Genomic DNA, 14,729 nt, shown 5'->3' on the forward strand with positions numbered 1-14,729 from the left:
TACTGCCTCCTCTCCTTATCCATCTTAACTTTCCCTCAGCTATGTCCAGCCACATGTATAGCCACTGAGACAGATGTGAATAAAGTGGCTGCTATTACTCCCACACCAGGCTTGTCAGGCTGGGAAACCATGAATTGCCCCTGACATGGACGCTACCCTGCAAAGCAGGTCAATAAGGCAGGACTATACTCTTCCTGTATAACACATCTGTCAAGGAGAACAGCCTAAATGGCAGAGACTGTAAAACACATTTCTTTCCATATCTCCTCTCATATTGGGCTAGGCAGCTTTAAATCCCACAGTACTGATAATCATGAAATGCCAAATTTGGCTGAAAGTGATCCAAGGGTTTGGAAGGAGATCCTGGATGTACATAAACACATTTTAATTGCATAGAGGAGGCCTGAACAGCAGACAGGCCCATTTAAAAGTGCACTGCTGAATTATTTTAGCTGTCAAACAAAGTCCTTCATCAGATGAAGCAGATGGAGAAACATATACAAACATTCACACAGCTCACATAAATGTGGCTACTATCGTTAGGTGCAATGGTAACTGATATGTGTATGTATATGTACTGTTTCATCAACTTTGAACAGATGGAATGCTTTGCTGGTAAGTTTTGTTAATATACAATAGAATTTTTTCAGACATACCTTTCTTTTCTTTGTACTTTTAATATTCAGCACAGTCTAAAGATATCATTTGTGAAAAACATTTTTGTGAATATTTTCTAACATGGTTTACTGTTGCACTTGACACATTGGATTTTATAGTATGAGAGTGTAATTTCAGACAATGAACTCAAGAAAGTGGCTTTTGTAATCACATTGGGTAATATAAAAGATTTATTTTGCATTAATAATGAAATATGTTGTGCTTTTAACTATCAAAGTAATTCACCTTGAAAAATATATTGAGGGGATCTCTACCAGTCTTTTGAAATACAGTAAGTTTTATGTAACTTTTGTCAGACTTAGTTATTGTAGCATGACACTTCTTCAAACTCAACAAGTCAGTTGTGTGAAGATGACAGTTTTATAGTCTTGCCCCTCTTTGGTAAATTTCTGTGTACACTGAAAGCCATACCACTTCCAACACAATAAAATTTAAGAGTCCACTGTGATATCAAAATCAACTTTCTGGTTGAGGCCATATTGACTCAATTGTTAATTTGAGGAAGTAAGCGGATAGTGAGATAATTTGTATAAGTGTCTAGTAAAATATATTTTTAATTTTGTTTTCAGTGTGCATGGATTTCCAATTCCATAACCTATGCCAAGAGGCAGACAGATTGTTAGTGATCTTTTGACAGCATATAGAATGTAGCTCTACAGGGAAATCATTTTAATGTCTTTTTGTTTTTTTTTTTTAATTAGAAGTTCATGTTAAATTTGTTTCTCATGCTTAGTCACAAATACCATCAGTGAGTAGATGAGCTAGTAAGTGGTGAAAAGAATGCTACTAATTTTACAAAAAGGGTTCTGAAGTTTGTTGGACTGTCTTCATTTTTGATGTTATGGATTCTTTCTGACAGAGAATAACTATATGCTGTCCCAAAAGTCAATTTTGGATCTTTGCCTTTCACAGCATAACATTAATTCCCATATTAGATACATACATTATAATGTTTACTTCTGCATAACTTCCAAAAGTACTCATGCAGTTAAACTTTATGAATGAAAGCAGTTTTAATCTTTGACTGGGAGCGCCTTTGTATAATGTGCGCCAACCACAAATAACATTGTCTTATAGGTTTTCCATTGTTGCTTTATAACCACAAGCCCACACATATTCCTTCATTATTGCTTCAGCTAATCCAGTGCTAAGTTATACTGTCTATGTCCAAGTGAGCAGCAGTAATATAAAATAAAATGCATGCTAGTGAGAAAAAATGTACAATCCGTGCAAGAAAATGACCCAGATTCTGGACTAGCAGCACAATACCACAATGAGGCAGATGTATACGAGATAATGGACAATATAGTAAGTGGTTGGCTGTTTAAGACTTCAAATGTGTCATTACTGTGGGGTAAGATTTGTGCAAGGCATCAAGTGATGTAATGAAAGTGTATTTTCTTATTTTTTAATTAAATATTGATTTACCTCATATAAACTAAGTTAATTTTACTGTTGTTTAATTAAACTAAGATTAAACTGTGATTTTACTCATTCATGTTTACCTTAGTAACATGAAAGACAGCTATTTTTTAAGTGCGCACAAAATTTACCGTGCGCCCACTCAAGAGTTAAGAGCATCTTTAGCAGAAATAAGAAACATTTGAGCACTTAGTGTTTCTCTGTGGGAAATAGAAATTACAAATAACGTTTATTTTATACTTACATAGCTTTTTTCTTAATGAGATTTTTTCTTGACATCTTGTTTGCTAAAAGTGTTTGGCTTCATGGTCTTATGTCTTTGACTGTGATAACAAAAACACCATTTTTCATTGGTTCTGTCAACATTTACTTTTCTTCCAATAATTATTTCTAAAAAGACATCATAGAATATAGAACTGATAGGTGTGATGAGCAAGAGCTGACACACTAGGTAGCATGCAGTGTGTCTTTGATAGTTTATTGTTTGGCATACAGGGTTCCTGGAAAATTGTAGTTTTTTGATTACATTCCTTTTCTAACTCAAACATTGATATTCACAAAATTATAATAATTTGTGGAATTTACAACTTTAGTGCAGCAAAATGATGGCATTTATTTTTTCTATTAATTTCAAATTTATTACTAAAACTTCTGAAACTCCAGACTTAGACTCATTTGTTTACATAGTGATTTCACAATTTTTCTTTAAATATATTTTTTTTTTTTTTTTTTTTTTTTTTTTACAAAACTATGTTTTACAGCCAGAGAGAAAAACGATCAGCTACTGATTAAATTTCAATTGAATCAACTCAAGTAAAAGATTTACAATTTTTTAAGTTTGTGTGTCATTCAGTATGTTCACAAATACATTGAATAATAGGAAATTATTTGGCTTAAACAAACAGTTGTCTTCAAGATTGTATCCTCATTATCCTTCTCTATTCAAAATTAAACATTAATGAGATTATGAAGCTTTTCTGGAACAAAAAATATCCATGCAATGCACAGAACAATACAAAAGAAATGATTATGCCAGTCAGTGTCAGTTTTAAATGATATATGTGGCCAAATGAATCATGAACTGTTAATACATAAATATATCGGTTGAGGAATTTAATGTCTGGTGTTGTATGCATCATAATCTGGATTTTTCCTAATTCCTTGTACTTTACAACAAGCAACTCACTTCCTAAAGCAGCATATCCTATGGCCTATGGCCCATCATACAGTCAAAATATACTCTCGAGATCAGTGTAATTCCAACTGAAATATTCACTGATCCAACACCAAAGAATTATGCCTGACAGGAAACACTTTATTCAATGAGTGCAGGAGACTAATTGAACCAACCCAGAGTGACAGTACAAAGCATTAAAAAAATATTGATCATAAATAAACACAGAAATAAACACTGTGCACTGAGAAAGCACAAGTGCATGCAAAAAAAACACCAGCACCCCCTGACACCCACATCTTGTTCAGGCAGGTTCTGAGGTCTCTGTTTGGCAGCGGACTGTGTTGCCTCTTGAAAATGTTCAGGGAAGTGACTGTTGACTTGGTGTTCACCAATATGTCCATTGTCTGCATACTTCTCTCTGTAACACGCAGTATGGGCCAGTGCATGTACACCTTTGGTGCAGAGCATGACATGTGAGCAGTGATCCAGGTCCTTGATGCCAATAACAAAAGTGTGTGTCATGACCAGATACCTTCGGAGGACAGACCAGGGTGACATGGTTCCACAGGCAATGTAAACAACCTGGCTGGTCCTGCAAGAAAGTTTTCAGTGTGTCAGCATCAACAAGTTTGCCAGGAAGATGCACTGTCTCTCCACAGACCAACTCTGTGGCCAAAGAATCAATGTTGGATTTATAAGTTGTTTGTAGGCCAAGTAGAACCATAGGAAGAGCTGATGTCCATTTGTTTTCATGGCACATAAGCAGCTTCTTCAAGGAAAGACGTCAGCATTCAACGATGTCATTGCCAGCAGAATCATACCTGATGGTCATATCCGCAAAACTTGGCAAGCTGCATGAACAGGTCTGACTCAAACTGCCATCCACAGTAGGTGGTGATGTAGTGCAGACACCCGAATGTTGCCAACTACATTGACGCAAAGGTAGAGGCTAACATTTTGGCAGTAATATTATCAATTGACACTGCCTGTGGGCATATTCAGTCATCATGAAAAGGTAGTGCTGACTGTTCGATGGAGGAAACAGACCCAAAACATGCACATGTACACACACAAAATGTACAGTTGCATCTGGAAAGTCATCAATTGGGGCATGTACATGGTGAGACACTTTACACCTTTCATATTGCAAACATGTCCCTGTCCATTCTTGACAGTCCTTTCCCAACCCACACAAAATATTGGAATAGAAGTGGAAATGTTGGATGTACTCCTGGGTGGCACAATTTATGACTGCAGCCATAAACTTGTCTTCTGAATGCTGGTGAAAGAAATGGACAAGGTTGTCTGCAAGAGATATCACAGTAGACCTTTACATCTTCTCCCATAATGTCAACGAGCTGCAATTGTAATCCTGATGCGTCATCATCGACGAACATCTGGGCACCCTTGTGTTCTTGTTGTGTTCAGTTAAGTACAGAAAAGTCTGTAGGATTTGTCCTGCTGCTGACACATGAAAGAAGAATTTCACTGCTTTATATATACTGCCAGGAGCTTGCAGTCATAAGTAGTCCACTTTCTCTGAGATGGTGACAATTTTCGTGAAAGTATGCCAATGGTTACCATGAACCATCTGACCATTGCTATAGTGCTGCACCAATAACTGTCTGGCTTGAATCCAAATACAATGCAAGAGGTATGTTGAGCTTGAGATGAGCTAGAAGACTGAATTAGTCTTTCTCTGTTTCATGTTATCGAATGGAAAGGTTCTAGGGAGTTGCCTTTCATCTTAGGACCAGTAACCACTGCAGTCAGTGGTTTCTGCAATTCTAGTGCATGAAGCAGGTGGTGTCAATAAAAATTCAGCATACCAAGGAATCAGTGCAATTCCTTGATTTTAGCTGGCCTGGGTTACTGTAAAACCATGTCAACCTTCTCTGTCAGAGGTAGGGAGCCTGCAGGAGAAATTCTATGTACCAAGAAGGTCACTTCAGATTGTCTAAAAATGCACTTGATGACTGTCAACATGACTCTGTAATGTTCCACACGTCAGAACACTTCCTGTAGATGTTTCCAGTGTTGTTCCTCAGTCTCCAAGAACATGAGCATGTCATTCAGGTAGGAAAAATAGAACAGGAGGCCTTGAAGAACAGAGTCAATGAGTCTTTGCCAAGTTTGCACTGCATTTTGTAGTCTGAAAGTCATATACACACTCTCAAATATACCAAACGGTGTTGTAATTGCAGTCTTTAGAATGTCCTCTTTGCCACAGGTATCTTAGAATAGGGTTTATCATGGTCTAAGATGCTGAATATCGTCACATCATGTGTCTAGTCTTCTAGTAATGGCACAAGGTATCGGTCTGGCACTGTTCTCACATTCAGTGCACAGTAGGCTCTGCACAGGCACTAGGCCCTACCTTCCTTCAGCACCAGTTGTAAAGCAGGCTACCACAGACTGTTCAATGGTCTAATAATGCCATCTTGCAGCATGGTGTTGAATTCAGCTTTGGTAATTGCAAGACAGTCCAGTGCTAAACATCTAGTTTGACATGTCACTGGTGGTCCATATGTTGGCTTTATGTGATGCACTGTATTGGGTGAAATTTGTTTAGGTTCGCTGAGTGGCCTAGTCAAATTTGGAAACTGCTTTAACAGTGAAGTGTATCCAACCTTAGGTGCCTGTGTAAGCTTTACACTGCGGATGGTTACAGAGTGACGAAAATTGGTGACCATTAAACCAGTAATACTGTTCACCAATCAGGTATTTGTGATGTCTGGCAAGACAATCAGGCATTTGCCATGTCCAGCAAGAGGCTGTTAATGTTTCAGAATATCTCCACTGATGATCACTTCTATGGCACCTGCAACAGTGATATTTCATGAGAATGGATTACATAGGCATATATTCAGCTCCATTCACTGGGTTTCATAGGTCACCATAGTCAAATTATTGGCAACCATTAGACAGAAGGCAGTTGGTGGCCTACACCAATGCAACAAATGTTGTGGCAGGATACTGAGATCCAAACCAATGTCCACAAGGAATTTCACACCACGACCTCTTGTCACTCATGGACAGGTGTCTGGATGGTGACTGGCAGTTGCACCTGTGATCAACCACCACCAGCATTTTGGTGGAAGCCCGGTAACATACATCTTCACATGCTCTCACCAAACCTGCGTGTTATCACACAGAGGCTGCTCACCTTAAGAAGACATAGTATTGCTTGAAGACTGGATCCTGAACGTCTACACTAATGCCCTATGTTGTTTCCAGTGCCACCTATGACAATAATGCACTGACCTGCACATGTAACATGTCTACTTTGCTGTGAGTGAGTCATAAGCAGCACCTGCTATCATAGCTGAGGCTGTTGCACTGCTGCTTTGTGCCACAACCACACTAATATGGGCAGGTCTGATGGTTTCCTGTACGTGGTCTGCCAACTCTGCCATGGAATGCAATGGTTTGTTGGTTTGTAATGTTACTATTGCCCTAATTTGTAGCAGTAATCTAATTCTCCACAGTGTATGGCACTGTGATGGTGTACACTTTACTGCACAGATACCTCAGATATTGTGATAGTTTATGATCACCAGACTTATTGGGTAAGAAATTGACAAATACAATCTTCCTGCAAAGCAGCAAAGCTCCATATTAGTTCCAACTTGAGTTTCTCATAGGCGTCCTCTGCTAGGGAATGCAATGATGGTGTGCACCTGAACTGCAAAACAGTGGACCAACTGGCTTACAACAAGTGTGAACTTTATGGTATTGGTCATAATTCCAGCACAACAGACACTTACTTCCACCTATGCAAGCCATAAGATGGGGTTGTTGGGCCAAAACAGCTGCTGATTGACTGCTAGTATCGATATGATGTGTTCTTCAGACATCTCCTGAGCTCAATGGAGAAAACTGCTATGGTTCAATTCCTTCAACTTAAGGATCATGTCAGGATCATGTTAGGATCAGTGTAATTGAAACTGATCAACTTAATAATACTGACTGATCCAACACCAGAGGATTACCGTTAACAGAAGACTTTTTATTCACTGAGAGCAGGAGACTAATTGAACTAACTCAGAGTGATAGTACAGAACATAGAAAACATGGGACATAAAAACAGAGGAATAAACATCAAGCATGGAGGAGGCACAAGCAGACATGAAAAAAAAACAGCACCCTTGGCAGCCAGATGCAAAACTCTGTGACAGGCACAATTCACCAATTACACACAAAAACTTAGGGACTGTGGTGGCCAATGTGGAACTCCCTTGACAGCCATGATTCAGTTGATAGACCAGATGACACTGGATGTACAAACTATGCATATTGCAGAATGAAGGTTTTGTTTTGGAAATGAACCAGAGGTTATGATTAAGATAATCTCTACAAGCTGTGTGCTGATATGTTATTATCAATATTTGTCAGTCATACTGAATTATAAGAACAACATTGGTGTATTCAGATTGTAATAAACATATCTACTATGGCTTGCATATTTTATTTGCTTGACTTATTCTTGACTCTGTACCATTGCAGCTGTTTAGTGACCGGATGTTTGTGGTAGATGTTGAGCGTGCAGCACGGATGCAAGCTGCTGTCAACACTGCTCCAGTATACTTTTATGTTTTTAGCTACAGAGGAAAACACAGTTTTTCTGAAGTAATGGCAGGAAATGATGTTGACCTGGGTAAGAATTTAAAAAATAGTCTTTGTAAAAATTTGTGAAGGAGCACTTTTTACTTAGGCATATTTTTAGATTATGTTATTTCTAAAATATGTGTACATATTAGTATATAAATATTAACATTTTTTACATTTAATATATACTGTTGGTCTTCACTTATTCATATTTTGGTAACACAACATCTACATAGTATCTGTGTACATGTTCTGCAAGCAACTGTACAGTTTGTGGGCATTCATCATGTAAAACAATTGTTTATCCCTTACCAATTTATTTTCAGGTGGTGTGCAAGTAAACTAACTGTCATTATTGCTAAATATATTCATAAATTCCTCTCATTTTTGTCCTGTGATCATTATATAACATTCAAGATGGATATAGTAAAATGGTTCTTGATTTGACTTAGAACATTTGCACTACAGATTTTGAAAGTAATGTTCCCAAAAGTGCACATGATGTTCTTGTAGCATGCCCCATTGGTATATATTGAACATTTCTGTGATACTCCTGCACAACAAAATAAAGATGTAACGGAACAGACAGCTCTTCTTTCAATCTTAGCCATCTTTTTCATTAATCCTGTTTGGTAATCAACCCAGAGTAATGGATTTGTTGGACAAAACTTTTGGAAATGTCCCCCTTTGTGGGCATACTACACCTTGTTAGGATTCTTCTGATAAACATCTATGGCAACTCCTTACCTCACGGCTATAATTATGTTGTAATTACCTCACTTCAGGATTCATTAATCTGCAGTCTTAACAGTACACTCCTTGTGATAAATATTCTTTGTTAAGCACATATCACTGTAATTACTTTTACCACTAATTAGAGGTGTCACACAGAGAGCTTTTCAAGTCTCAAACATCTATGATTTATATATGTGGACTGAAGCAATGAATGAAAATTTTACCATGTCCAGAATTTGAACCTGGGTCTCCTGCTCACTAGGCATATGCACTAACCATTATGCCACCCTAGCATAGTGGCTTTACACAACTGCATGGGCTACCCTAGTACACCTCTGTCCTCAATCCAAATTCCCATTCATGCCTCAGCCCACAAATTATACATCAGAGATGTTTGAGAATTGAGAAAGTCTCTTGAAACATAAAGTTTTATTTCATTAAATCACATATGTCTGGATTTCAAGAAGTATCCTCTGTTTTGTTTGATGGTGAAGTGCTGTTCCAATACAGTTGGACAGCTCTTGCAATGTTGTTAGAGTTTCGTTTTGGAGGGGGGGAGCACCAAGTGGACGGAAGTGCAAATGTGAATTTGGATTGGGATATGAATGCTAGGTAGTCTCTGCAGTTGTGCAAAGCCACTGTGCCAGAGTGACATAGTGGTTAGCACATGTGCCTAGTGAGCAGGTGACATGTGCTTGAATTCCAGCCTTAGTAAAAATTTTCATTTGCCACTTCACTCTACATCTATTGCCTTTTGTCCAGTACATTCACTGATTGTTTTTTGCATTGTGTCATGTTTGAAATAATCTACCCAGCTCCTCAAAACTCTCTCTGATTGTGAAATCTTGAAATCAAATCTTGTCTGACACACACTTTCTTCAAAAATTCTTTAAAAATGTGAGTAGCAAATTAGAGACCTTTGTTAAACAGTAGTCTAAATGATTTCCGAACTTTGCAAAAATATTCATTTTTCAGTCCTTGTACCAGAGTTTTGCTGGAGGCTTTAACTACCTGAAAGATTTTCAGTAATTTAGACAAACATAAAGTGAAATGAGCAGATATTTTATCACTTCAGATTTTTCTGCTAGGCATCTGTACAAATGTTTGGTAGATATCTCATATTTTGTTAGCTGTTATTGCATGTCACTGATTCCATGTTTCTTGGATTTTCCATTTGATCCTGATACTCTGTTCAATGCTCACAAAATTTTAATAATTTCCATATCATCCCTTTGAAATAACGGTATTTCCTCATACATGGGTGTAATTAAAAACTGGAATTACATACTCTCTAAGGACAAACAATCTTCAGTAAGAAGATGAGTCCACTAAATAAAATATACTTATACCCAACACATTTCTTCTCTTTTCCCTTATCATGTGAGTACTTTTCCTTATTACTTATGGTTCACATAATCTGTATATCAGAGATATGCCTACCTCCTATCTGATGAATCATTTCTCTTGTTTGCTATGCAAATTTTGTACTGATAAGGAAGAAACATATAAAATATATTTACACCCAATTCATTTCATCTCTTTTCCTTTATCATGTATTCTTCCTTATTACATATGGTTCACATAAACTATGTAGCAGAGATGTGCCTACCTCTTATCTGATGAATGATTTATTTTGCCTTTTATGCAAATTTTGTACTGTTGAGGAATAAAATTAATTTGATTTTCTAAGTACTGGAAATTCATATCTCTCTTTAGTTCTCATGTACTTGCAGACTCACTGGTGTTTCTGTTCACTCCTGTTACTATTTATATTAATGCTCACATTCTACCCCTGAACCTTAACTTGATGCATCCAATATAACATGAAATTCCATTGTTAATACTTGGAAGAACAGAATAAAGGGAAGATTCAAATCAAGTGCCCCATTGTCAATGTGTGCAATATCTGCTTATGAAGTGTTTTGTTGTAATTTCTCTGCAACATTTGAAATATGCTCATTCACAAATTTTTGCCAGCTGGTGTGGATCACTTATTATCACTGTCTAATATCTCTAGCCTGTATCATCATACTTCTATTTATCTATCCCTATTACCTGTTTCATAACATCACATACTGTTTTGCTTTCATTTTCTGTATTATATATTATTTTGTCATTAGATGATACTTTGCAGTATTCATTAAAGGAGAGTGTTGTTCCTAGAGAATAGTGTACTCAGGAACATACAGTATTTTTTTATCAGTAGCTCAACCTGGTGACTGGTTTCAGAATAACATGAAGTAATGCACACCATGAATTAATGCACACTAGACACTGCCATGAGCAGTTTCCAACATTTTCTACAGAATTTTGTGTTGTTAGTCATGAAGTTGTGTTTGCAGAACATTTGTAAATATTTCACATTGTACATGTTTAAGTGCTGTACAATATATTAAAGCAATTTGGAATCTATTGTTAATTCTTCAGGTACAGAATTTTATGATGAGTAAAACGCTATATATTTTAGAACTATTATGGACAATTAAGCCATACTTTTTGTTTGTGGAATGCCTTTTATCTTGAAACGGAAGGTCTTTTACCATGGAAAATGTGATGCTTGCAAATGAACTGAGTTTCTATGTCTTAACAATTTTACCTGTCTTGAAAAGTGAAATTTGTATGAGTTTCCAATAGTTTCTATTTCAGAATTTATTTAACTTGTTATTATTTTTGATAATATTTCTACTTAATTTGGTTTCACTTACTGATTACTGTTATGGGGTGCAGTAATAAAGTATCAATTAGACTGTTAAACACAGTATTGAGAAGATCTTCTTGATTGCAATGCTTTTAAATTTCGGACAAATATTTGTTCCTTGGTACATGAGCATGTTATTCTTTCAAACATGTTTTTACATTTGAAAATACTGCAACACATAAAACATGAATGCCAGCATTTAAAAATGGACTAAGAAAATATATTACAGTTCAGTTAGAGGGTTGGCTGGAGACTAAAGTCAGACAAATGTACTAAGTACAACACTTTTCCCTGTGCTCTTGTGGAACTTGAGCTCAGTAAGACTTTTTTTCATGAAACTGAGGTACTTAAAGTCTGGAATGACTTTCTGCTATCTATGTTATCCATTTCCTTTTGTGGGACATTGCTGCTGAAGTAGGTACCATCTTTGGAGATGTCTTTTACAAAATTTCATATTTTGTATTTACATTGGTTTGTCTGTTCCTTTCATCCCAACTTTGGTTTGCTAATTTTCTTCAAAAATTTTGACTCTATCTTTTCATAAAAGTATTTTGTAGGCCTGCAGTTAAGGGCTCTTTCCCTACCTGATTTTACTGTTATTATTTGCCAGGAATCATGTGAGAGTCCAAGATGGTGATTCATTACTGAATCGAATCATAACCAGTGATGAGATTTGGGTGAAACACATCAATTGCAAGACAAAATTATAGTCTATGGAATGGGGGTGCACAAGGTTCCCCAAAAACCAAGAAAATGTTTGCAAACCTTGTCAGCAAGAAAGTTTATGGCAACAGTGTTTTGGGATAGGCAAGGTGTGCTTCTTATTGATTTTCTCAAATGTGGAGCAACCATAAATTCTGCCTGGTACTGTCAAACTTTGCACAGCCTTAGAAGAGCAGTTCAAAACATATGCCGAGCAAAGCTGATGTTCAAAATTTTGTTTTTGCATGACTATGCCTGACCTCACTCGACAAACCACAGTAAAGAACTCTTTAATTCATTCAAATGAGAAATTTTCCCTCATACCCCCTACAGCCACAATCTTGCACCAAGCAACTTCCACTTGTTTCCCAAGATGAAGAGCTGGCTTGCAATGCAGTGCTTTGATGCTGACGCGTAACTCCAGGCGGGCATGACACACTGGCTGAAATCTCAGGCAGCAGAACTTTATGACGGATGTCTTTCAAAGCTTGTACACCACTATGATAAGTGCCTCAATGTGTTTGGTGTCTATGTGGAAAAGTTGTGTCATGCACTCTTTCAGATGTATATAATACAATGTATTTCTTGTACTTAGTTTTTTTTTTAATGTCAAAACGTTCCCTGCTTTCTGAATAGCCCTCCTAGTTCCATAACTGATGTATTAAAATATTCATCTTCCTAATTGTATCGAGGTCATACCTAAATTTAAACTGTGTTCCTTTTCTGACATAAGAAGATTATCCTCCACCCTGATCCACTACAGAAGGAGTTTGCCCTATCATACAATGACAGTTCAGCAGGTTGAATTTCAGTGTCCCCAAAACAATTTTTTGTGATACAGACTACTGTGCAGCTCGTAGACTGGAGAGCAACTTCATTTGCTGTAATTTATTTTTTATTGATTGCATGTTTTGAAGATGCCATATGAAGTCTCTTAAATTTCCAGTGCTACTTATACCAAAGATATCCTTTTGTTCATGACATCTAATGAGCTTCTTACTATGTCAGAATCTATCCAGCGAGTGCTTGCTAAAGAGGTTTCTAAAGTGATTGAGACATTTTTTGTATAGGGAACCATTTGTCCAGATTTTTTCTTTAAGAGATCTAGTAGACGTTTCTATGAAAACACTTATTTGCCAGTATCAAAAAAATGGAAAGTCCAGGATGGAATAATGACAATATTATGAAAAGGATAGATTGCTACTTGCCATGTAGAGGAAACATGGTGTCACAGACAGGTGCAATAAGAACAGTTATACATTGGAGCTTTCAGCCAAAATACCTTCTTCTAAAGTAGGAAACATGTACACAAGTACAACTTACACACACATGACAACTATCTCTGGCCACTGAAGTGGGACAGTGAGCAACTGTGTCTGATAGGAGAAGTAGGCTGTGGTTGGTGGGGATAACGAGGAGCCTGGGGCAGGAAGGGGGAGGGATAGCACAGTGACCACAGTGACACTATTCCAGAAATCCAACAGGATCTCCAGTCTCTCCTCAAATCATTAGGCCCATCCCAGAAACTCACCCCTGAATCTCTCTTCCCCCTATCCCTATTACGCCCCATATTTCTATCATCTAAAGACTTTCTAAAGCCCATAAACCCAACCACCTGGGATGCTTCATTGTGGCCAGTTACTGCACCCCCATTGAGAGAATATGTGTTATCATGGACCAACCTATTATATGTACCTATATAAAAGATACTAATAGTTTCCTCCACCAACTATACCCTCGCCTACAATTACATTACTTTATAAGGAATCACCCACAAAGCAATACATGGTACAGCAATGGGCACCCATGACCATCCTAGCCACATAGAAACCCAGACCCCTTACCTGGTTCAGATTCATTGATGACATATTCATGATATGGACCGAGAGAGAGACACCCTACCCATGTTCCTCCAAAATCTCAACATGTTCCCATTTTTGTTTCACCTGTTCTTCCTCAACCTAACAAGTCAGCTTCCTTAATGTTGACCTCTACATCAAAGACAGCTGCATCAGTTCCTCTGTCCATATCAAACTTATCAACCACCATCAGTACCTCCACTTCAACAGTTGCCACCTATTCCACACCAAGAATTCCCTTTCACACAACACAGCCACCAGAGGCTGTTGTATTTGTAGTAACAAGCATTGCCTTTCCAAATATACCATAGGTCTTACTGAGGCCTTCACATGCCATAATTATGCTACCAGCCTTAAGCAGGAGCATATCTCCTGTGCCTTGTCCCGCCATTCATCTACTAACTTCCACATTCCCACAGCACTCCCCTCATGACTCAGTCCCACCCAGGACTGGAGCAACCAAATCACAGTCCCTACTACAGTTCCAACTACCTCTCAATATGCCTTCAAATCCTACTCCCCCCCTCCCCCCCCCCCCCCCCCATAAATCCTGGCAGAGAATGCGCTTCAGTTGCCCCAGTCCGGGTAGTCATGGGGGAATGCTTCTCTGTGGCCAGATGGTAGGACTTTGGGAGGGGGGAGGGACTGGAGGGATAACATACAGGAGATCTGTTTCTGTACATGGTTGTGAGGGTAATTACAATCTGTGAAGGTCTCAATGAGACCCTTGATATATTTTGAGAGGGACAGCTTGTCACTACAACTGTGACAGCCCTGGGCAGCTAGGCTGTATGGAAGGGACTTCTTGGCATGGAATGGGTGGCAGCTGTTGAGGTGGAGGTATTGCTGG

At 37.9% G+C, this 14,729-nt stretch overlaps 1 protein-coding gene across 1 annotated transcript in view; it reads left to right on the plus strand.

Moving 5' to 3' along the window:
- The window catches only part of LOC126248655 (venom carboxylesterase-6-like), a 218,623-nt gene that overhangs the window by 175,195 nt on the left and 28,699 nt on the right, over positions 1-14,729 (plus strand). Inside the window, exon 11 of the mRNA XM_049949889.1 lies at positions 7,784-7,934. Within this exon, the coding sequence (XP_049805846.1) occupies positions 7,784-7,934 (151 nt within the window). The remainder of the gene's footprint in view (positions 1-7,783; positions 7,935-14,729) is intronic.

The sequence above is a fragment of the Schistocerca nitens genome, chromosome 1, assembly GCF_023898315.1.
Source record: "Schistocerca nitens isolate TAMUIC-IGC-003100 chromosome 1, iqSchNite1.1, whole genome shotgun sequence".
Classification (NCBI taxonomy): Eukaryota; Metazoa; Arthropoda; class Insecta; order Orthoptera; family Acrididae; genus Schistocerca; species Schistocerca nitens.